Source organism: Staurois parvus, unplaced genomic scaffold, assembly GCF_062004578.1.
Source record: "Staurois parvus isolate SC_StPar_1 unplaced genomic scaffold, SC_StPar_1.0 ptg000635l, whole genome shotgun sequence".
NCBI lineage: Eukaryota > Metazoa > Chordata > Amphibia > Anura > Ranidae > Staurois > Staurois parvus.
The window spans coordinates 4,488,685-4,514,050 of NW_028318431.1; the positions used below are offsets into that span (position 1 = coordinate 4,488,685).

The following is a 25,366-nucleotide window of genomic DNA, read 5'->3' on the forward strand; positions in this document are numbered from 1 at the left end:
CAGTGGGCACCAGATCACGGTGCTGCTCGCTACCAGGGAGCGCGCACAAGCAGGGTGCAGGGAGGCCGTTTATAAACGGCCACCCGACCCTGCAGTGCCACCGTCCGGCCGTTTATATACAACGGCCGGACGGGAGGTGGTTAACCAGTTAATTCCAGAAAATAAATTGTCACACTTCTTAAAAACATGCTTTTTTGGCTACAAAAACTACTTAGAACCCCCATACATTATATATTTTTAAATCAGAGGCCCTAGGGAATAAAATGGTGTGTTTAGCAAATTTTTTATGCCACACGGTATTTACACAAGTTTTTCAAAAGAAAATGTTTTTAGAGATGATACACTTTGATGAATTTTAATACACAAAAACACCGGATATAAACCTAGCCTTAAAATTGTCTATGTCCGTGGAAAGGCACCAAACTATGCTACCTAAAAATCTCCATAGGCGATGTTTTAAAAGACTTTACAGCTTACCAGTTTAGAGTTACACAGGAGGTCTGGTGCTAAAATTATTGTCCTCCCTAGGACGTTTGCAGTGATACCTCACATGTGTAGTGTGATCGCCATTTACATATGCAAATGGAACCATTCACATTTGCGCATGGGAACAGGGCGCTTTAAAATTGTTTTATTTTATCACAAAAAAACATTTTCAATGTCCCTTTATTATTTTTTTTAATTACTTTTATTGCTATCATGAGGGATGAACAACATCCCTTGTGATAACATGGGCTGTGACAGGTCCTCTTTATGGAGAGATCTGGGGTTTATTAGTTTCAAGATCTCTCCTCTACCTTTCAAAGCATCTGATCACACTGAGATCAGTTTGATCTGATGTTTTCACAAGACTGTTAAGGCCGTCACCTTTGCCATTCCATAGCAAACAACTATAATCCCAAAGTATTTCAATTAAACAATTGGCTACTCTACTTGGGGAACACCTGTGGGGAAGGTGAAATTGCTGTTTCTCAGATTTGTCTGTAAATTAGTTTATATTTTGCTTCCCATTATACTCTAGGGCAGGGGTCTCCAAACTTACTAAGCAAGGGGCCGGTTTATTGTTTTTTAAACTTTAGGGGGGCTGGACTGTGGCCAGCCAGAGAGGAAATTTTCCTTTCATCAGTGGGAGTAAACATTGCCGCATTTGGTATTGGGGGAGGAGCAGAACCCTACCATTGTAAGGAATAGTGTCCCATTATTGTGGTCAGGGGAAGAAATGGTGCCCCATTGTTCGTGTCAGTTGGCAGAAAAGCGTCTTGTATCAGTGGGAGGAACAGTTCCCCAAGGGTCGGATATGGAAAACAATAATAATACCGCTTAATCTCAATTTTTAACATCACCACTGAACTTGGAAAGTATGTCTGCTAAGGATTTATGTGATATGGCTAATGCTTCTGACTCCATTATTCTCTACGGCCGTTCCCTTCTGTTCCATTACTCTCTACGGCCGTTCCCTTCTGTTCCATTACTCTCTACGGGCGTTCCCTTCTGTTCCATTACTCTCTACGGGCGTTCCCTTGTGTTCCATTACTCTCTACGGGCGTCCCCTTCTTACTCCATTACTCTCTACGGGCGTCCCCTTCTGTTCCATTACTCTCTACGGGCGTTCCCTTGTGTTCCATTACTCTCTACGGGCGTCCCCTTCTTACTCCATTACTCTCTACGGGCGTCCCCTTCTGTTCCATTACTCTCTACGGGCGTTCCCTTGTGTTCCATTACTCTCTACGGGCGTCCCCTTCTTACTCCATTACTCTCTACGGGCGTCCCCTTCTTACTCCATTACTCTCTACGGGCGTCCCCTTCTGGTCCATTACATTCTACGGGCGTCCCCTTCTGGTCCATTACTCTCTACGGGCGTCCCCTTCTGTTCCATTACTCTCTACGGGCATCCCCTTCTGACTCCATTACTCTCTACAGCCGTTCCCTTCTGGTCCATTACTCTCTACGGCCGTTCCCTTCTGGTCCATTACTCTCTACGGCCGTTCCCTTCTGGTCCATTACTCTCTACGGCCGTTCCCTTCTGGTCCATTACTCTCTACGGCCGTTCCCTTCTGGTCCATTACTCTCTACGGCCGTTCCCTTCTGGTCCATTACTCTCTACGGCCGTTCCCTTCTGGTCCATTACTCTCTACGGCCGTTCCCTTCTGGTCCATTACTCTCTACGGGCGTTCCCTTCTGTTCCATTACGCTCTACGGGCGTTCCCTTCTGGTCCATTACTCTCTACGGGCGTTCCCTTCTGGTCCATTACTCTCTACGGGCGTCCCCTTCTGGTCCATTACTCTCTACGGGCGTTCCCTTCTGGTCCATTACTCTCTACGGCCGTTCCCTTCTGGTCCATTACTCTCTACGGGCGTTCCCTTCTGTTCCATTACGCTCTACGGGCGTTCCCTTCTGGTCCATTACTCTCTACGGGCGTTCCCTTCTGGTCCATTACTCTCTACGGGCGTTCCCTTCTGGTCCATTACTCTCTACGGGCGTTCCCTTCTGGTCCATTACTCTCTACGGGCGTTCCCTTCTGGTCCATTCCTCTCTACGGGCATTCCCTTCTGTTCCATTACTCTCTACGGGCATCCCCTTCTGTTCCAATACTCTCTAAGGGCGTCTCCTTCTGGTCCATTACTCTATACGGGCGTCTCCTTCTGGTCCATTATTCTCTACGGGCGTCTCCTTCTAGTCCATTGTTATCTATGGGCGTCTCCTTCTAGTCCACTGTTATCTATGGGCGTCTCCTTCTAGTCCATTGTTATCTATGGGCGTCTCCTTCTAGTCCATTGTTATCTATGGGCGTCTCTTTCTGGTCCATTATTCAGAATGGGTGTCTCCTTCTGTTCCATTATTCTCTATGGGTGTCTCCTTCTAGTCCATTATTCTCTATGGGCGTCTCCTTCTAGTCCATTATTCTCTATGGGCGTCTCCTTCTGGTCCATTACTCTCTATGGGCGTCTCCTAGTCCATTATTCTCTATGGGCGTCTCCTTCTGGTCCATTACTCTATACGGGCGTCTCCTTCTGGTCCATTATTCTCTACGGGCGTCTCCTTCTAGTCCATTGTTATCTATGGGCGTCTCCTTCTAGTCCATTGTTATCTATGGGCGTCTCTTTCTGGTCCATTATTCAGTATGGGTGTCTCCTTCTGTTCTATTATTCTCTATGGGTGTCTCCTTCTAGTCCATTATTCTCTATGGGCTTCTCCTTCTAGTCCATTATTCTCTATGGGCGTCTCCTTCTGGTCCATTACTCTCTATGGGCGTCTCCTAGTCCATTATTCTCTATGGGCGTCTCCTCCTAATCCATTACTCTCTATGGGCATCTCCTAGTCCATTATTCTCTATGGGCGTCTCCTTCTAATCCATTACTCTCTATGGGTGTCTCCTAGTCCATTATTCTCTATGGGCGTCTCCTTCTAGTCCATTATTCTCTATGGGCATTCCACTGCCCTGTTAAAGTCTATGGGCATTCCATTGTGTCTTTCCCTACAAAAGCCTAAACCCCAAAGTATGTAATATAAAACAAGCTTGTTCTTTTCTTTAGACACCATTAAATATCAGGATGGATTCGAGGCATAAAACTGACGTGGCTAGCTGCTGCACAACTACAAGCCCCATCAGAACCAAGCAGCCGCCTCACCTGAGCCCCACACTCACTCTCCAGACCGGCCCTGGTCTCCGTGCTGTGACTACAGAGCGCCCCCCCACTCCGGGCCTCCAGCAGCACGGCCTTCACAGAACTGGTGCCCACATCAATGCCCAGCACCGAACCCCGGACATCCACAGCCATCCCTGAACACCACGTGACGCTCCGCAAGAGTCCTGGGACTGGCAGGAGTCCACCCTTCCCCGCCCCCTGTTACCACAACAACCAGATGTGTTACACTAACTATTTGTCTCCGTTTTAGGAGCCATTTTCTGGAAGCCTTTTCATAGAGTCCGTCCGGTGTGGTCTTCATAAAAATGGCGTCTGTGCTGAGACAGATAATAGAGGGAGGTGTTTTATACAATATAGAGTAAACAAGGAGGAGATTGGAGTGGGTCAGTGAGCTCCATGAAAAGTTCCGGCTGATAGAAGAGAGGAGAGGGTTTCGGGGACAGGTAAGTGCACTATTTACTATGGAGGACATTAGACATGTCAGGTCACTGAGATCTACCTAACTCCAAAGTACTGGCACTTTATATTCCAGCGTGGACAGCCTATACATCCCCTGCCCCCTCTACATGGAACATACCAGGCTTCTCATGTATTCATTATACGAAAGTAAGGCTCATTCACAGCTGCCAGTCAGCAAAGGGCAGACCATTCACTTGTATGAGCTGCCGTACGTACAAACAAATGCGCCAAAAGAAGCTCTGGCACCTTTTTGGGGGGTGATTTTTGTGGGGTTTTTTTACTGCTTGTTTTGGCGTGCGACAAAACATGTTTTTCTAGCAGCGTTTGGGTCGCCATCAGACCTCCTGCATGCAGGGCGTTTGCTTTTCTCCTCTGAACGTCAGAACTCCTGGAAGGAGAAAAGCTGCTTAAAAATGCACCAAACGTTACCTATTGCATGCATATTTAGGCATGTCAGGTGCTTGAGTGTTAATGGTTTCCATTGGCCAGAATATTCATTAATATTTTCTAGCCATTGAAATTCGCTAATGCTAAAATGCACCTAAATGCGTTTACACGCGTTTCAGCACATCTAGCATATTTTCTGCTCTTCAGCTCCTCTCCAGAACATGCTTTTTGATGTTTTTCTTTTTTCATTATAATACATTTTGAATGGTATATTTAACCTCTTAAAGTGGAGCACCACCCAAAAGGGGAAGTTCCGCTTTAAGGACTGTTCAACCACTCCCCTTTAAGGATTGGCACCTTTGGGGGGCGGGTACAAAAATTTGACAGGTACCCGCTCCCACTTCCAATCCAATTGCCTAAGCGATTGGAAGCGGAAGGTGTCCTCCCTCCCTGTAGTCTTTTGGAACACGTGACAGGTCCCAGAACACTACAGGACCGTTAATGAAGCACAGCACTACTCGCACATGCGCAGTGGGTACCCGTCTGTGAAACCGCAAGCTGTGGAACTCCGCTTTAATGTCTGAAGGTAAAACAGTTGGGCTAAATGTAGTGGAAAAAGGCAACATAAAAATGGAAAAAAAAAAAAAATTTAAATGTATTTGTATATTTCTTGCCATTAGCTTAACTCAACACCAAATAACCCAAAATACATTCTATTTCAGTTGTTTTTAGCCATACCACATACACTGATCAGCCATAACTTTATGTCCACCCATTTACTATTGAGTGGGTCCCCCTTTTACTGCTATAACAGCCATGACCTACTGTGGCATCGATGCCAGTAGACCTGTGATGATATGCTGTGTTATCTGGCACCAGGCTGTCAGTAGCAGATTCTTCATGTCCTGTACGTTGCAAGGTGGGGCCTCCATGGATTGGACTTGTTTTTGCAGCACATTGCACAGATGCTCGATTGCATTGAGATGTGGAGAATTTGAAGGCCAAGTCAACACCTCAAACTTGTTATGTTCCCCAAACCATTTTTGAACCATCTTTGCAGTGTGGCAGGGTGTATTATTCTGCTGAAAGAGGCCACTGCTATCAAGGAATACATTTCCATGAAGGAGTGTACTTGGTCAGCAACAATGTTTAGGTAGGTGGTATGTGTCAAGTAACATCCACATGAATGGCAGAACCCAATGGTTCCCAGCCGAACATTGCCCATAATATAGAGCACACCAACCTTGCGCATTACGTCCGTAAGCCAAAATTTATTAATTACAGAATAATACTCACAAACACTGAAGTATATCATGCATGTAAGTCCTCAAAGGGACTAAGAATTAAAGCAGCCTGCGCAAGTCCGATCACAGGAGTGGACACTCTGGGAACAACTGACACATTTCGAAGGACGAACCTTCCTCATCTGAGTCCTCTGAGGACTTACATGCATGATATACTTCAGTGTTTGTGAGTATTATTCTGTAATTAATACATTTTGGCTTATTGAGGTAATGCGCAAGGTTGGTGCGCTCTTTGTTTGTTTTCGCTTCACAGTATTGGTCGGGCTTCTCCAGCCTTGTTTGGAGCTGCACAACCCCATATGCACTGGTGGTAGAAACTTCCAAGTCCTGACTCCCTCTACCTATCCCGTGTTGCTCACATGTCCAGTGTAGGTGCTTTTAGCTGTGGACATGGGTCAGCATGGGCCCCCTGACCTATCTGTGGCTACACAGCCCCATCTAGCTATTTTATCTTTATTACGGTTATTATTGTTATTTTTTTATTCACTTGGGGCAGCACAGTGGCTAAATGGTTAGTACTTCTGCCTGGCATTACTAGTTGGTTCGAATCCCTACCACGGCACCACCTGCCTGGAGTTTGCATGTTCTCTCTGTGTCTGCCTGGGTTTCCTCCGGATACTCCAGTTTCCTCCCACACTCCAAAGAAATGCTGGTAGGTTAATTAGCTCCTGTCTAAATTGTCCCTAGTATGTGTATGTATGAAGGTGAGTTAGGGACCCTAGATTGTACGCTCCTTGAGGGTTAGGGACTGATGTGAATGTACAAAATGTATACATGTAAAGCGCTGCGTAAATTAAAAGCACTATATAAGTACCTGTAATAATAATACTTATTTACCTACTGTCAGGTTGTTTCTCTATGAGGAAAGTTCAATACTGGTTCTAATATACATAGATCTGGGACTGTTTTCTTTGAGTCCAGCCAAGTTTCATTCTGGGTCAAGGTCTGATGAAGGGGTAGTTGTGTTGCCCCCAAACCATATTGGCTGTTTTTATATTACTTTTTTTTTAATGAGCAATTAAAATGATCTTAGACTCTTATCCAATTTTGGTCAGACGCTCTTTTCTGTATTTCTGTGGTTTTAGTAGCTGGCATGTCAGAGATACAGATGCAAGAAAAAGTTTGCTGCCAGAATGGGCATAGGGTAGGCAAGAGTGGAGTTTACCAGGTTCAACACCTCCCTACAGAAAGCAAACACGTTTCTGTACTTCAAGAGATCCCTTATTAACCATTTAATTCCCAGCCACCATTTTGAACTGGTAAAAGAGATAGTGGCTATTCATCCCAGAACCTTCAACCTTTCACATCCTGTTCATCTCTATTAAAGCTGCATGTGCTTCTGATATCCCAAATTTCATGGAATGTTATGAAAGAATCTTCATATGAGTGATATACTTCCTTCATAGAGCAGATATAATCTACTCTCTAACCAGTATTTTAAATGTTGGAATTTCCTACAAGCACCAGAACTTTGGAATAAACCCCTTTGTCGCATTTAACAGATGAGGAATAGATTATTTCTTATATCGTACTAATGATTTTGCTGTATTTTGAAATAAATATGTCCATGGGTCACTGGACACGTGCTAGTCATACTTTGTGTGATCTGTGTAATACCCTTCCTAAGTTCTGTTCTCTGTGAGTTGCACCCTCTCCAACATAAGTGATTTCTCAGGTTGTGCTCTTATAGGAGTGTTGTACGATATTGCCATACATATACAATTCATCAAATGCATCCTGGAGCAGAGTTTACAAATCTAAGAGGCTAAACTGTCAGTTTCCCCACCAATGTATGTTGGATGCTGGACCTCTGACCTAGAATTGACAATGAAGGCAGATGATTGTAAAGGTGGTGGGGTTGGTCTTCTCCTGTCACTACAGAGCACCTTCCGAGTCCTCCCAAACCCCCCCCTCTCTATCCTTCTCTTCTTTCGAGGCCCACTGCATCCGACTATTCTCCCCAACCCCCCTGAAGGTTGCCGTAATCTACCAGCCTCCTGGACCCGTATCCCGCTTCCTTGAAGACTTTTCCGCCTGGTTACCCTTCTTTCTCTCCTCCGAGCTACCCACCATCATCCTTGGGGATTTCAACATCCCTGTCAACATCGGCAACCCAGCCTCATCCCAACTCCTCCACTTAACCTCCTCCTTTGCACTCACACAGTGCATACAATCCACCACCCACTCCGGAAATATCCTGGACCTTTTTTTCTCCCACCTCTGCGCTCCCCACAACCTCACTAACACCCCCTTCCCTCTCTCGGACCCCACCTTATTACCTTCTCTGTCTCCTCCTCCTCAAACGCCTACCCCTCCAAATGCCATACTACTACCAGCCGTAACCTCCGCAACCTGAACCCTGCCCCCCTCCACTCTGCAGCTGATCAACTCCACGACAGCATTCTCCCCCTGTCCTGCCCCGACCTGGCTATGACTGCCAATAACAACTCGCTGTCAGCCGCCCTTGACTCATTAGCGCCTTTAACCACACGAAACATCAGACCCCGACCGCTCCAGCCTTGGCAGACTGATCACACCAAAACTCTCAAATGACACAGTCGTGCCCTGGAGCGACTATGGCACAAAACCAAATCCCAACAAGCCTTCACCCGCTATAAATCCGCCTTCCACACAGACACCTCCGCCCTCCACACTGCCAAACAAGCCTACTTCCTGACTCTCATCAAGACCCTCTCCTCCAATCCTCGCCGACTTTTCTCCACCTTTAACTCTCTACTCTTTCTGCCCCCACCTCCACCCAGCACCTCACTCACCGCCCTTGAGATTGCCAATCACTTTAAAAACAAGATTGACACAATCGCCGCTCCTCAAACTCCCTCCAAACCCGTCCCCTCTCGCACAGCTACCCCCTCATCACCCCTTTCCCTCGGCCTCACCACTGCTCTGACCTCCACCCCACCTAACATTCCTTACACTGAAGCCCCCTCCACACTCCACACCTTCGACCTTACTACCATCGAGGAGGTCACCAAGGTCTTTTCTGACGCCCACCTCACCACCTGCCCCTCGACCCTATCCCCTCACAACTCCTACGACCTCCCTCCCCCTCCATCCTACGCTCCCTCACCCACATCTTTAATCTCTCTTCCGGCGCATTCCCCTCCCCTCTGAAGCATGCACACATCACTCCCATACTTAAAAAGCCCTCCCTGGACCCCAACGACCCGAACAACCTCAGACCCATCTCCCTGCTCCCATTCTCATCCAAACTCCTCGAGCGCTTAGTCTACAATCGCCTAAGCTCTCACCTCAACAACAACCTCCTCGATCCCCTACAGTCCGACTTCCATCCCCTACACTCCACCGAAACTGCCTTACTCAAACTCTCCAACGACCTTCTAACCGCCAAAGCTAATGGCCACTATTCAGTTCTCCTACTCCTCGACCTCTCCGTGGCCTTCGACACAGTCGACCACCCCCTCCTCTTTAAAAAACTACACTCCCTCTGCCTCAGAGACTCTGTTCTCTCCTGGCTCTCGTCCTACCTATCACAACGCTCCTTCAACTTTACCTATAACGCTACCACCTCCCCCTCGCTCCCCCTCTCTGTTGGGGTCCCTCAAGGCTCCGTCCTCTGGCCCCTTCTCTTCTCCATCTACACCTCCTCCCATGGCCAACTCATACACTCTCACGGCTTCAACTACCACCTCTATGCCGATGACACACAAATCTATCTCTCTATCCCCCGCCTCATCCCCTCTGTTTCGAATCACAAACCTACTAAATGACATATCAGACTGGATGTCGCTCCACTTCCTTAAACTGAACCTCTCCAAAACCGAGCTTCTAGTCTTCCCCCCAGCCCGGACACCACCCCCCACTGACTTCTCTATCATATCCAACAATGCCACTATCAGGCCCGCCCCGCAGGCCAGAGTACTTGGTGTCATTCTGGACTCCAACCTATCCTTCCAGCCCCAAGTCCAATCACTAACAAACTCATGCAGACTCCACCTCCGCAACATCACCAAAATCCGCACGTTCCTAACCCCAGAAACCACTAAACCGCTCATCCACTCCCTCATCATATCACGACTCGAATACTGCAACTGCCTCCTCACTGGCCTGCCTCGCCACAGGCTATCCCCGCTTCAGTCGATCCTGAATACGGCAGACAGACTCATCCACCTCACCAACCGCTCCGTTTCCGCCACCCCCCTCTGCCAATCCCTCCACTGGCTTCCGATTGCACAACGGATCAAATTCAAAATCCTAACACTGACATGCAAAGCTGTCCATCATACTGCCCCGAACTACATCACTGACCTAATATCCAAGTACCACCCAACACGCACACTCCGCTCCTCTCAAGACCTCCTTCTCTCTAGTTCCCTGGTCTACTCCTCCCATGCCCGTCTCCAGGACTTCTCCAGGACAAAACCTATCCTCTGGAACTTCCTACCCCAATCCATCAGACTATCACCTACTCTCCTCTCATTTAGGCGCACCCTGAAAACTCACCTCTTCAGGGAAGCCTACCCCACCCCCTGCTAATTGCCGACCTCCTCCACTCTTCCTTCCACTCCATTCCCCACAGCTATCTCCTCCTGTACCACTATACCCTCCCTCCTAGATTGTAAGTTCGCCACCCCTCTGTCCAAGGTTTTGCTCACCTCCTCATAAAAAGAAATCAGATTTGTTTGACAACTGCTGTCTGTCATGAATCCATGTTGTCTGTTGCTTAACCATTAGCCGCCCGGCCAATGGCCGTTTGGCGGCTTCAGATGTGCCTCTTCATTCCGGGTGCACGCCATTTGGCGTGCTCCCGCACATGCGCCGTTTGCGGTAATGCAGAGCGGCGCAGCAGCGGGATCTGTCACGGGCCGTGCACCTCGGACACGGCCGATGACAGATCCGAGTACCGGCTCCCGTTGCTGGTACCATGTGACCTGCTGTGACTAATCACAGCAGGTCACATGACAGTTGTATACAATGGATGGATTCATTCATGATGCCATCCATTGTATACTAGTGCCTAGCTGTGAATGGTCACAGCTAATCACATGCACATGTCATGTGATTAGCTGTGACCAAATCGCAGCTAAGCACAAAAAAAAAAAAAAAGCTGAATGAATCGATTTCAGGTAAATGCTTGCTTATAGCAAAGTAATTCTTTGCTATAAGCAAATTGTGTAAAAAAAAAAAAAAAAAAAATACTGATCACTTCCCCAAAGTAGTACAATGTTACTATGGTAACATTGTACTACTTTGGTCATAGTAAAATATGAAAAAAGGGGTCATTTGTGGGATATCTGTACTATTCTGACATTCTTGGACCTCAAGAAATTAGATTGGCTGTCAGTACTTCAGGATTGATCAATATTCAGATCTATACCATAGTTTGTGAACTCTATAACTTTCCTACAAACTAAAAAATACATCCTAATTTGGGTTATTTTCACCAAAGACATGTAGCAGAATACATCTCGGCCTAAATTTATGAAGAACAATTATTTATTTGTAAACTTTTATAACAGAAACAAAGAAAAATGTGGTTTTTTTTCAAAATTTTTGGTCTTTTTTTGTTAATTTAGCAAAAAATAAAAACCCCAGCGGTGATTAAATACCACCAAAAGAAAGCTCTAGTTGTGTGAATAAAATGATAAAAATTTTAGTTTGGGTACAGTGTTGTATGACCGCGCAATTGTCATTCAAAGTGTGAGAGCGCTGAAACCTGAAAAATGGCCTGCAACGGAACTGCATGAATTGAACATCTCTGGCCTCATTAAATACTACATTCAAATGATTGAATGCCTGGGGATTCTGTCATGCATAAAATGTTTGCCTGTTCTGGTCCTCCTAGGGCAGGTGGTACAACTCATATATTGTAGTGAGCATGTCATACAAGAAATAACATGAATCTACATATGTAGGGCTACAACAATAGGAATGTTTCCCCAGAAAAAAAGAACACGTCTCCCAGGTTGTGGCATATATGTCACAATACCTAGAGGTGCCAACAAAACGCCTAAGAAATGCATTGGTAGTAAACAAACGGGAGATCTTTTCTTATTAGGATTCTCAAAATTACTAGTAGAAAGCATAGATCCAAGTGTGGGAACTAGTTATTTTGAGGATCCATACTAGCAGTACGTACTAGCACATTATAACATTAACTTGCAGGTGGACTTTTTTTTTTCTTCTTTACAGACTTAACTACTGCTTTTACATGAATTGCTATGGGTCATAATAACATCTGTGCGTTTTCAACAGCTGCGTTTTTTTGTAAAGGGTCAGGGACTTTTTTGCCCTCAGCAGATTGCTTTTTGGTTCCATAGACTTCAATGGAAATGCATCAAAAAGCATGCTCCTGGGGTTTTGGTGCGTTTCCTGCATGACAAAAGACAACCCCCCCCTAGTAACAATAACACATACCAAAACTGCAAAACACATTAAAAAAGACGTGTGAAAACCGCAAACCGCGGCGCAAAATGCACTAGAAAAATGCATCAACCGCAGCTTGCATAGATGTGAACCTAGCCTTAGGTGCGATTTTATCACTAAGGCCCTTCAGGGCTGAAATGCATAAGCAGTGCTTGTTATGAATCACTCTGAACTTTCATAAAGAAAATCTCAAGGATATAAACATGTGTTGGCATCTTTGCTTTGTATTGAACAATTATCAGAGTAGGCGACTATATCTGTGCACCATCAGACTATACACACTGGACTTTACCTGAGATAATGCTGGATTAGTTAGTCAAAACCTTCCAAAACAGGGCTGGTATTAAAGATGGGACAAACAGGACCACTGCCTAGGGCCTCTGCTCTCTGATGGGCTCCCTCTATGTCACAGGAGCTGGTGGAGAACTTCTCTTTGTGCCATTTCTGGATTGCATTATGTATCCACTTCAGCCCCAGCAATGTACCCATATGTCGCTGATGTTCACACACAGTGGCTTAGTGGTTAGCACGTCTGCCTTGCAGTAAATGGGTCATGGGTTTGATTCCCGACCATGGCGCCTCCTGCATGGAGTTTGCATGTTCTCCCTGTGCTTGCGTGGGTTTCCTCTGGGTGCTCCGGTTTCCTCCCACACTCCAAAGACATGCTAGTAGGTTAATTGGATCCTGTCTAAATTGGCCCTAATATGTGTATGTATGAATGTAAGTTAGGAACCTTAGATTGTACACCCCTTGAGGGTTAGGGACTGATGTGAATGTACAATATATGTGTAAAGTGCTGTGTAAACTGACAGCGCAATATAAGTACCTGAAATAAATAAATAAATGTTCGAGCCGGTATACCAGGATGATGGCTTCAGCTGCAGGTGTCTTCCCAGTGTTGTTTTTTAGAGCCATCGGTTGGCTTTCATGTAGTAACGATCGCCACGGCTAACAAACTGCTCAGTCATTATTGCATGCAGCTGGAGGGGACTTCAGCCCCCCACTCTGCCACTTTCCACCGCTTTCTCGGGTTCTCCTGTCCCACCGGGATAGCTGAGCTACCAGCCGGCTGGCCAGAGACCCAATGAAAGCCAGAATTGACTTTCATTGGGTCTCCTCTATGGTAACCCAGAAGCAATGACATGACACCACTTCCAGGTTACCCGGATGTAAATGGCATTTAAAAAAAAAAAAAAAAATTATTCGATCTTGGTGTTTCTGAATTCTTTTAAGTGCAGAGAAGAAATGTGCGGTCTTTTTGACCCCAGATCCCTCATAAAGAGTATTAGTCACATGCCTATTGCAGTCACAAGGGATGTTTACATTCCTTGTGATAGCGAAAAAAAGTAATAAAACAAATACATTAAAGCAACAGTGTAAAAATAAAAAAACATATAATTAACAATTAAAATAAAGTGCCTCCGCCCCCCTATGCTCGTGCACAAAGGTGATCACACGTGCGGTCCCGCACGAGCACAAACAGAAATCAGCCCACACATGTGAGGTATCATCGAGATCATCAGATTATGGGCAGTAATTTTAGCACTAGACCTCCTCTGTAAATCTTAAGTGGTAACCTGTAAAGGCTTTTAAAGCGTTTGTCGCTGTTGCACGGGTGTGTGCAAATTTTAAAGCGTAAATTTTTTTTTTATCTATTTACTCATCATAACATCATCTTTTATTTGTAAAAAAAGTGGGTTTTGTATGGTGTTTGTGTGCAAAATTCAAAAAGTGTATTTTGTGCAAAAAATTGCGTTTGTACAAATACTGTGTGATTGCAATGATCGCCATTTTATTCTCTAAGGTCTCTGCTAAAAAATATATAATGTTTGGGGGTTCTAAGTATTTTCTGGAAAAAAAACTGATTTAAACTTGTAAACACAAAGTGCCAGAAATGGCTTGGGGTTGTGGATATAGACAAAACTAGAAGGATGTCTACAGGCTTGGAAAATACATAGCATGTACATAAATATTTGTATTAAAATAGCTGTGTGTAACTGCCTGTAGGTAAGTAATGTTGACTTACACAAAAGTGTTTTCCATAGGAAAGGCTAAAACAACAGTAGAAACCAGGTGAGCTACTCAACTGCCATTCATTTTCAAACCAGCTAATGTCTGTACAAGAAGTGATTTAACCACTCGGTGAAATCAGAGGAGCCATGTTTCACATTGGGGCCCTATAAGTCATCTTTAAAGCATTTAGGGAATGGTAGGCTCATTGTTTTGATCCGTGGGATACAGAGTGCCACAGGAATGGATTTGTCAGACTACAGACTGCCTGCAGAAAACTACAGGAGGGGGCGGAGACAAGACCAGTCACCCTACACAAAGAGACAGACAAGCAGTGACTGGTCTGTATCATAGGAATCTCCTTTGCAGAAGCACATTGGATTACTGCATAGATCTGGAAGAAATACACAACACGCACAAGATTCAAGTAAAAATACATATGACCACTGTATTTAGACAATATTTACTTCTCCCGCAGCTCTTTTAAAAAAAACAATTGATTTCCAGTTCAGTATTTGGAGCGTTTTAATACATATAGTCAATGTATCTAAAATGTTTCTTTCTAAACATTGCAGTTCTCGGTTCTAGAACTTTCATCTTCAGGTGTATAAGAGAGTCACCATCTGATGACTTGCAGTGAATAGAGGATCCATCTGCTTGTCTATGCAGGTCATAGCACTTTCATCTTGGGGTGTGTAAGGGAATCACCATTTACATAGAAGGAATCTGATGACCTTCAGTGAATAAAGGCTCCATCTGCTTATCTTTGCAAACCATGTTAGCAGATACAGAGATTATTTGTCCTTTAGGACTCATTTAAGCTTTCAGCCATCTTTGCTGCTCCTCCAAAAAGCGATCTGCTGTTGATCTTCAGAGGCATTTGACAGGGGGCTTGGAGGTGATGGATTGTCTCCTAGACACCTGTTTTAACCCTTGAAGGTGTGCTACATCACACTGCAACCATGTACATTGCACACAATTGCAGGATATTTGCAGCACAGCCCCATTTTCTTGAATGGGTCAAATTTGTTACTTGTTTACAGATAACAATCAGTATTTTATGCTAACAAATTTTTTAGAACCCCCCAAATTGTATATATTTTTAAAGCAGAGGCTTTAGAGAATAAATTGTTTTTTCAAACTCGTCTTTTTTTTTTTGTGGAAAAAATACACTATTATAATTTTAATGCAACAAAACACAATACATAACCCAATTTTTTATGAAATATAAAAGATGATGTTGTGCTGAGTAAATAGATACCAAACATGTCACGCTTCAAAATTGCACATGCCCGTGCAATGGCGATAAATGACGTACATTTTACTATCCATAGGCGACAGTTTAAAAGCCTTCATAGGTTACCACTTTAGATTTACAGAGGAGGTCGGGTGCTAGAATTACTGCCCATGATCTGATATTTGCGGTGATACCTCACATGTGTGGGATTGATGCATTCGTTCGTCTTTGCATGCAAGCACGGGGGGGAGGGCACTTTAATTTTTTTTTCATACACTGTCGCTTAAAAAAAAAAAAATTTTTGTTCGCTTTTATTGCTGTTACAAGGAATGTAAACATCCCTTGTGACAGCAATAGGCCTGTGACAGGTACTTTTTTTGGAGAGATCTGGGGTCAATAGGACCCCAAATCCCTTCTCTGCCCTTTGAAGCATTTGCTCAAACCAAGATTGGTGTGATCAAATGCTTTTCTTTTTTAAAAATGTCGCCGCGTAAAGCCAATCTGGTCTTTGTTCGGCTCTGTGATCAGCCAGCGGAAGTGATTGGGACTTCTGGTGGAATGGGAGATCTAGGTAAACCCGTGGAAGGCGGTGGGGGCGTTCCCTCCTGCTGCATGTCATAGAAATCGAATTGTAATAGCAATCCCGCACAATGTCCTTTTGTCTCTTTTGGTCAGTTGAACACGTCACCTGCGCTTATGTTTATCAGACGTTTTCCCGGAAACTGTATATGTCATCATAACCTTTGATACTGTACCTCATTGCATGGCAAATAAATTGACAACTTCAGTCACAGAGGCACCAGCTAAACGGGCACCAACAATTTTCACTCTTTGAAGCTCAGCATGATTCCGTATTTCTAGCAGCACACGCAATGAATGACGAAAATGAGACTTCCCTCCTTTTAGGTGTCTCATCACACAGCGGAAGAAAAAGAATATTACACCTCTTCTGCTTTCAATGTGAAACATGACGTCGCTTTCACACCTGCAAATCATATAGAGTTTACGGCTTTTTGTTTCACCCCTGTATATGCATACATGGGTGGCTTGAACTACAGACCTTTGCAAAACATGATATTATTGCATATACTGGATTATACACTGCTCAAAAAAATTAAAGGAACACTAAAAACACATCAGATCTCAATGGGGAAAATCTCATGCGGGATATCTATACTGATATGGACGGGGTAATGTGTTAGGAACCTAAGGATACCCCATCGTTTGAGGGAAATGAACATTTTCAACCTACAGAGGACTGAATTCAAATACACCCCGAAAATCAAAGTGAAAAAATGATGCAGCAGGTTTGTCCATTTTACTGAAATTTCATTGCAGCAACTCAAAATGGTACTCTGTAGTTTGTATGGCCCCCATGGGCTTGTATACATGCCTGACAACGTCATCCTGGAGGTCTTGGACTGCCTGTGTAACCTCTGTAGGGTCCAGGTATCGCCTCGTGCTACCAGTAGTGACATTGACCCTAGCTAAATGCAAAACTAGTGGAAAACCGTCAGAAAAGAGGAGCAGGGAAAAATTGTCAGTGACCTCCAACTGTGAAACTATTCCTGTTTTGGGGGTCGTCTCATTGTTGCCCATCTAATGCACCTGTTGTTAATTTAATTAACACCAAAGCAGCTGAAACTGATTAACAACCCCCTCTGCTACTTAACTGACCAGATCAATATCCCAGCAGTCTGGTCTTTAGAGGAGGTTAGAGTTCCAGAGTCATACGAGGCACTTGTACTCCCTTGTGTCCATGATGTCTTCCTGATCTGGTCTTTACAGTAGGTTAGAGTGGACTTCTTACAGTGCAGAGGGGTTGGAATGAAACCTGACCAGTTTCACTGGTCAAGCTGGCTGCATCAGAGGTTTATGTTCAATTTACTTCAATGGGTTGGGTGAAAAAACTTCTGCCTTTTTAGAATCACTTTCTTCTCCTGCCCAGGACTGCATGTAACACAAGGCATTGCTCCTCACACATTCACGTTCTTAGGCACTTACGGTGTACTGAGCTGTATGTGTGCTGCACTGTGTATACTGACATGTATGAATAGTGTACTGAGCAGCATGTGTGCTGCACTGTGTATACTGACATGTATGAATGGTGTACTGCGCCGTATGTGTGCTGCACTGTGTATACTGACATGTATGGATGGTGCACTGAGCCGTATGTGTGCTGCACTGTGTATAGTGACATGTATGGACAGTGTACTGAGCCATATGTGTGCTGCACTCTGTATAGTGACGTGTATGAACGGTGTACTGAGCCGTATGTGCGCTGCACTGTGTATACTGACGTGTATGAACGGTGTACTGAGCCGTATGTGTGCTGCACTGTGTGTACTGACGTGTATGAACGGTGTACTGAGCCGTATGTGTGCTGCACTGTGTATACTGACGTGTATGAACAGTGTACTGAGCCGTATGTGTGCTGCACTGTGTGTACTGACGTGTATGAACGGTGTACTGAGCCGTATGTGTGCTGCACTGTGTGTACTGACGTGTATGAACAGTGTACTGAGCTGTATGTGTGCTGCACTGTGTGCACTGACGTGTATGAACGGTGTACTGAGCTGTATGTGTGCTGCACTGTGTGTACTGACATGTATGAACGGTGTACTGAGCTGTATGTGTGCTGCACTGTGTATACTGACATGTATGAACGGTGTACTGAGCTGTATGTGTGCTGCACTGTGTATACTGACATGTATGAATGGTGTACTGAGCTGTATGTGTGCTGCACTGTGTATACTGACATGTATGAATGGTGTACTGAGCTGTATGTGTGCTGTACTGTATTTTCTGATATGTAAACAAATAATGTATTCTGTATGCAGGCCAACTAATCGGCTGGCCAATGAATCGATTATGAAAATAGTTGACGACAAGTTTTATAACTGATTATGTCGAGTTGTTTCCACCTCCTGCCACACGCACGTTGTGGTATAATGTTTGCTGTGCTGTAGTATTGTGTCCTAATATGGCCACTAGCCATGTTAATGTGCTGCTGGGCAGTCAGGGGGCAATAAAAACGCGTAAACGATCGACTCATTTTCTTTGCATCAAATCAACAATTCCATTACACAAGTTCAGTGTGGGGGTGTGCCAGCCATGCGCTAAGAGCTTGTTCACATTAGCTGTGGTCTCTGAAGAACAATCAGCATTCAGATCACTCTTCAGAGAGTATTTACCAAGCGGTGAAAAGGAGCTGTATATCCTCCATACTGCTGGCTTTAACCCCTTAAACCCCGCACTGTTGCACCGCCACCGCATAATTCTCTCATGGTTATGGGGTGCTTTCATGTCTTTTGTACACCGCAAGCAGCTCTGTTAGGGTACAGTAAAAGTGTGACTCAACCGCAGGGTTTTACAGCCCCCCAACCACTAGTGAACCCTAAAGTACTATGGGATGGTTTCAAGCCACAATCTTCTAAGTTAAAAGTTGTTTTAAGATGTCCACAGCAATGTAATTACTGTAGTGAGCAGAGTCAGACAGCAAGGAGCAGCACTGCAGGAGTGTGTATATGAACAGACCGCGCACCACCGTCATGCGACAATTATTTATTGGATGTAACAAACTCTAATGTGCATATAGAAATGTTTGCATTTTTTTCCTCCATGCTCCAATAATAAGAACCCCAAACTGTCTCCATCTTCTGAGTGTGCAGTGCTTGAGGTCTGGCAGTGGAGAGCCAACAGCTGACCCTGACACCCCAGATAATGTGCCTGCCTTGGTCAAAGCAGGAAAAAATACAAATCTTTTTTAGCCCCTGTTTACACCAATGTGATTCGAAAATTCAAAATCGCATGACAACTTGCTCCCTATTTGTGCCTATGGGACCAATCAAATTGGTGCAACTCTGACATTTCAGTGCCGCGACGTTTTTGAAAAAAGATTACTGCACTATTTTTGGCAGTTTAATTTGCGACTTGCATAGACATCTGTGCATGAAGTCACACAGCTGTCAGGCAAGCCATACATGAAATCGTACTGACCAGCAGCTTTGAAATCAATCTACCTCAAGTGAAGTAGCATGGTTTCAGAGCCGCAGTCTGTGTGAACCAGGGCTTACAGTCCAACTGAAATATCATTTTAAATCTGGTGGATACATTCTCAGTGGATCAAAACAAAAGGTGTGCATTATCTTAGGCCCCATGTACACGGGACACTTCTGAATGATGGAAACTGACTGCTGGAAAACATAGGTTAAAAAGAGGTCTGTTTAGCCGCATTTGCATAACGCATTTATGCGAGTTTACGTTTAGAAGCGTTTTTTAAAGATAAGCACAGGAGAACCTCCTAAATGCCCAGAATGCACTGAAAAGTGGTAAATTGTTAACTATTTCAGACTGTTTCAGAGAAATACAGAGAGTAGAAGCAGAGACAGCAGTATGTGTTGAGATTATCTTAGATGTGAGTTGCTCATTAACATTTATTTTGTATCCAAGGGTAGGAAAGGTGTCTGGTGGAGTGAGTCATTAAGGTCACCTGGCAGGGGGTCTTCATGAGGAATTTGAGGTGTGAATGGTCAGTAACATATCTTTTGTTTCCAAGGGTGGGAGAGGTCTGAGGTGTGAATTTGTCATTACAATGTGTGACAAGCTTGGTAGGAACATCCTGTGTCCAGTGCTTTGTCCATCTGAGTACCTTGAAAACGCTTTGCATGCATTTTCCATGATGAAAAAGGCTCTGGACAGCATCGGGAACTGGAAGAGTTAAAAAAATTTTCAAATGCAAACGTTTATAAACGCGATTTGACACATTTAGCCGCGTTTACGAGCATTTTGCATTTGAAACACCGATAAAATTGACTGCTGAATGAAAGTTATCTGTGTTCAAAAAAACGACTGTAAACTCAAATGCCTGTAAACGACTGTAAAGGAAGATGTGTACATGGACACATAGGAAAACATTAGGGTGAGTTTAGGGGATACTGAAAAAAACGCTGAACAGCTCCTAAACGTGAGTTTATCAGCTGCAGTGTACATGAGCCCTTAAAGTTAATATTGAGTCTGAGCCTGGATTCACATTGTAGCTCGCATGTGAACCGCACAGGAACCACACCACATGCGATTCTGTGTGCTGCGATTTGGATCCATTCATTTTGTATAGGCTCAAATCACACCACATCGCACCAAAGACGTGCATCTTTTTTGGAGCCGCATAACGATATTGTGAATGAAAAAATCCAGTTGAACAATAGTGAAAAATGTTGTCGTTTTGCATACGAACGATCAAATTTATATGCGGCGGTATGACGGTCGTACGAAAAAAATCTATCAAGCGCTATCACGCATGAGCGGAAACAGAAGATGACCCGGATGTTTATGTCCAAGGAATCTTCGTAAACACAAATGAAAAATCCAAATGTTAAAAGTAGATTGGCCTAATGAGATAATGAAACCAGAATTCTGCATATTACATTTTATGTATCATATATTATATTATATGCATTGCTGGTAATTGTTGTGTAGATCGCTCGTTCTGGCGACAAGGGCATGGCTACAAGGTCACACACACACTGCATAATCAACACTACCTATCTCCCAACTAATTATTTTTTTAGATTGGTCAATGTGGGCCACGATTTCGACCAATGAACGAATGCCTCTCGGTCGTCAGATGACTGAACGGTTGATTTTCTAATTGTGTAACCCACCTTTAGTGGGAGGAAGGCCAGATGTGACGAGCTTTATCTTTCCTTTTAGTGCAAGGACCTGTTTATAGAATCTTGTATGGTTCTAATAAGTAGGGGGGAGTACACAGATTCCTGAATATGCTCAGTAATGATGGGTTCTCCTTGATCGGGTCTGTAGACTGCTTTATTAGAGACAACCGAGTAGTTTCTGCTTCCAGCATGTACAGAGTATCAAAACCTGCAGTGTTGTGCTGTCATAATGAATGATGGCTTAAAGTGCTACTAGAGACAATATGAAAAATGTTTACAATGTAGTCTATCTATCTCTAGCATTAACAAAGCAATCTTTTTTTTTTTTTTTTCTTAGCCTTCCCCCCATAACCGTTTTTACCTGGTGATACACCCAGTAAGTCTGTTAGTTTTCATCTGCCTATACCAGACTGAGCTCTCCAGCAAAAGTAGCAGTTAGAGGGTTGAAGCAAACCATTTACCACTGACAGGGGTGTTTATAATGGTCAGCTTGTATTTATGTATGTAAAAACTTTATCACAAAAGGACGAACTGGCAAAGTTTCAATCCCTATCTGGCCATTCGTGTTTGACAGATGGGCTGCAGCCACTGATCTGTGTATTCTGTCAGAGTCAGAATACAATGTCCTGGCCGTGGGTGGGGGGGATTCTGCCATCCACCTTTCTTGTGTAGGACACTACCCTTTCCACACAGTGTTCCTCTCTATGGGTGGCTCCAATGCTCCTCCATACATTGAGAGCAACCCTTGGACATCAACATTGTCTGGAGAGGGTAGTATTAGAACAAAAAACTAACTCCATCTATACAAGCAAGGTGGATGGCGGAATGCCCCAGTCGGGACATTGTATTCTGGCAACAGGACTTTCTGCTGTCAGAATACGTTGATCAGCAGCTGCAGCTTAAAGAGGAGCTCCAGTTTACCCCCCAAAAATTAAGTGAGTAGCTACAAATGCTGTAGCTGATGACTTTTAATACAAGGACACTGTCCAGGGATCCAGTGCTGTCCTCACCCAAGCTGATTATTTAGTCTGCTTTGGGTCTAGGAGCCGGCATTTTAACTAAGGGAAACTGATAATGAAGCCTCACAGCTTCTAGCTAGTTTCCCAATGCACTTTGTGAATGGTCGCAAAGTCTTCTGGAACATGTGATGTGTCCTGAAGAGTGGGGGGGGGGGTCAAACTTTTGCTTGGAGTGGGTACCTGTCAAAACCAGGCACCAGCTTCCCCCTCCCCCCACAAAAGTTCCAAATGTTTGAAGAGGAGCAGGGGTGAGGTGGGGGGGGGGGGGGGGGAAGATGCAAATAAGCAGAACTGCCCTGTTTGGGTAAAATTCCGCTTTAAAGTATATGTGAACCTTACTTGATAAGGCAACACATTAGGTTTAAAATATAAATGCAAGGTAAAACATTTATATATATGTGTGTGTGTATATTTATAAATACTTTTTCTTTTGTGTGTGTAAGATCACATAATCTCTGTCAGATCACATAATCTCTGGTCTCAGTTGCATAAGGGAGATGAGGGTGGATACTGCCGGGAAGGGGGTGGATGCCAGCAAGAGGTAGAGAAAAAGCGATATGTTGATATTCTCAGTGAATGGCTGTGCAGGGGGGGCGTGTCAGCAAAAGTCTTGGCCATTAGAGGATAGGCAAGCTGTGATCTCAGCACAACCAATAAACTGACCACACTGGAATGGATGTGCTGTCATGCCTAGTGTTGTCAGTTTGCAGTAGGGAAGCAGAGGGACTGCCAGGAACACCAGGTATTTCACACAAAGGAATCAATACAAAAAGAACAGGATACTGTTTAAGACAAGTAAATGGTACAACGAACATATATCAGGATTATGAAGTGTTGGGGGTAACAAATAAAGGAAAATAAACTAATGCATCCACACCACCTAAGTATTGGTAAGCTGCAGCTTTAACATGTGGGGATATTGCTGCTGATAATGAATTGTGAACATACAGTAGAATGCACATACAGTACATGAGTGTTTGGAAAAGTATACTTCTTTGTGTCCAGAGAATGCATGCCTAGGAACATAATAGAAGAACATTTTGTATTGTTCTGCAGTGACATTTGTATTGTACAGTTCAGCACCAAGATGAATGAAGCAAGATAATGTTACAGGAAGTTAATCAGTGACAAATATCAAAATTGCAGTGTTCTCTGTGTTCGTAAGAGAAGTAGTACAGTATTACCGTTTATTCAGTTAGACTCTGAGTGTAGATTAAAATATAAATCCAGCTTTCTCCATATTTTTACATATGAAACTTTTTATAAAAAATAAAATTAAACTATATTCAATGGTAGTCATCAAAGTACATGTAAATAAAATACATATGAACCCTAACTGAAGTACATTTTCTTCACTATCGCACTTTTTTTTTTAAATACTTGTTTTCCCCTGTACTCATTCCCTCTGATGTTCATCTCTTGCATCCTTTTTGCAGCCACTTCCTGTCTACATGCACTCTAGCAATGACTGCATGGCATTTCTCAGGGAGGGTTTGGGGACAACAGTGCAATATGCATGAATGAGGTGTTGTCACAGACACCCATAGTCTCCATTGTCTGCCCATGTGACTGGGTGACAACACAGGGCCACAGCTGGGAGTTAGAGACAGAATGTTGTCACCCTATGACAGCCAGTGTCTGGACAACAGCCTTCATGTCAAGAATACAATTTTTTTTTTATTTAAATAAAAACATTTTTTTTAAAAACAAAAAAAGGACTTTAGAAATTACATTAACATCCTAAGGTTTATATGAGATTTGGGTGATTAGGTTTTCCTACCTGGTATACCTGTACGTGCCATGCAGTCAGTGTCAAGACAAGGTCTTCTGGCACCCAAGTCAAGGATGCCAAAGTGCGATGCAGGATTGAGCTCTGTTTGACAGCTCAGTCTTGCCCAATGCAAGAAACACCCAGGTGATACAGAAGTGACTATGGACTACATCAGGGGTGTCAAACTGGTGGCCCTCCAGCTGTTGCCAGACTACAAGTTCCATCATGCCTCTGCCTTTGGGAATCATGCTTGTAACTATCAATCTTGCAGTGCCTCATGGGACTTGTAGTTTGGCAACAGCTGGAGGGCCACCTGTTTGACACCCGTGTTCTACATCATGGCATCTAAGGTGGGTGTCTCTTCTGCCTTGGCTTGGCTCTGCATGTGGCATATCTTGTGCTCAGTAGGAAATGTTCACATTTTGCAGGGAGTCGTTATATCTGCATGTGACCATGGAATAATCTTGTAGACACATTCTCACGTATCTGTGTGCTTCTCACTTGACCTAGCTGTAGCAGCATGGGAAAAAGACAGTGGAAAAGTGGAAGGATAAATCCTATTGGTTGCTGTAGAGCAATATAGATTTTTTTTTTTTTTAGGAGTAACTTTGATAAATGTAGAAACCGCCCACATGTGGAAAGAAGACTAAATTGCATGTATTTGTTATGCAGGTCTGATGGTCATCGCAAAATATGGAAGGGAACTTGAAAACAAAGAGTACCATACTCACCTTCTTCCTCCTTCATTGTATACTTCTTTGTGGTAAGTGCTAAAATGGAACTTTAAAGGGTTAGTTCATCTTTAGGGACATTTTCCACCCCATCCCCCCCAATCCCCTTGCCCTGCAGCCTCCCAGGCACATTGCAACCCACTCTTTCCTTTGTCCTGTGTACTCTGTACACTGCATGCCCACAAAATTTGGAGTAGGTGACTCTTTTTCCATTTAGGCAGGACATTACAAGGGCGCTTCCAGCACCAAAAGATAGAGCTGTCTCATTCAAAGACTGTGCTTGTGCAGTATGGAATCTCTCTCCCTGAGCTCAGCCGCTGCGGCTACAGAGAGAGAGATTGCACAATGCACATGCAAGGCCTTTGAACAAGCAAGTGTTCTCATTTCTTCAGTGTTGAAAGTGCAGTTGTAATGTCCTGTCACTTAGGCAGAACAGGGGGGTACACCTACTCAGAGTTTTTGTGGAGGGACTGCATACTAGGTACAGGTATAAAATGACAAAGAAGCACTTTTTTTAAAGATAAGAGTGGATTGTAATGTGCTTGGGAGGCTGCAGTGCATGGGGGGGGGGGGGGGGGGGGTTGTGGAAGGAAAATGTCCCTAAAGGTTGACTAACTCTTTATGTCAACTACCCCCCCAACCTGAACACTACTCTCAGTAAGTCAGAAAAAGTAGAATGCATAGAATACTTAAGCTGCGGAGACAATTGCTTTCAGATCCCAC

The 25,366-nt window shown here is 44.1% G+C and overlaps 2 protein-coding genes across 2 annotated transcripts in view; one reads left to right on the forward strand and one right to left on the reverse strand.

Moving 5' to 3' along the window:
- The window catches only part of SHPK (sedoheptulokinase), a 44,257-nt gene extending 40,448 nt beyond the window's left edge, over positions 1–3,809 (reverse strand). The window contains exon 1 of the mRNA XM_089693673.1: positions 3,631–3,809. Within this exon, the coding sequence (XP_089549799.1) occupies positions 3,631–3,780 (150 nt within the window). The 5' untranslated portion in view covers positions 3,781–3,809. The remainder of the gene's footprint in view (positions 1–3,630) is intronic.
- A 134-nt stretch (positions 3,810–3,943) lies between these two features.
- CTNS (cystinosin, lysosomal cystine transporter) overlaps positions 3,944–25,366 on the forward strand; it is a 49,034-nt gene continuing 27,611 nt past the window's right edge. Inside the window, exons 1-2 of the mRNA XM_089693674.1 lie at positions 3,944–4,091; positions 24,585–24,675. Coding sequence (XP_089549800.1) covers positions 24,606–24,675 — 70 coding nt within the window. The 5' untranslated portion in view covers positions 3,944–4,091; positions 24,585–24,605. The remainder of the gene's footprint in view (positions 4,092–24,584; positions 24,676–25,366) is intronic.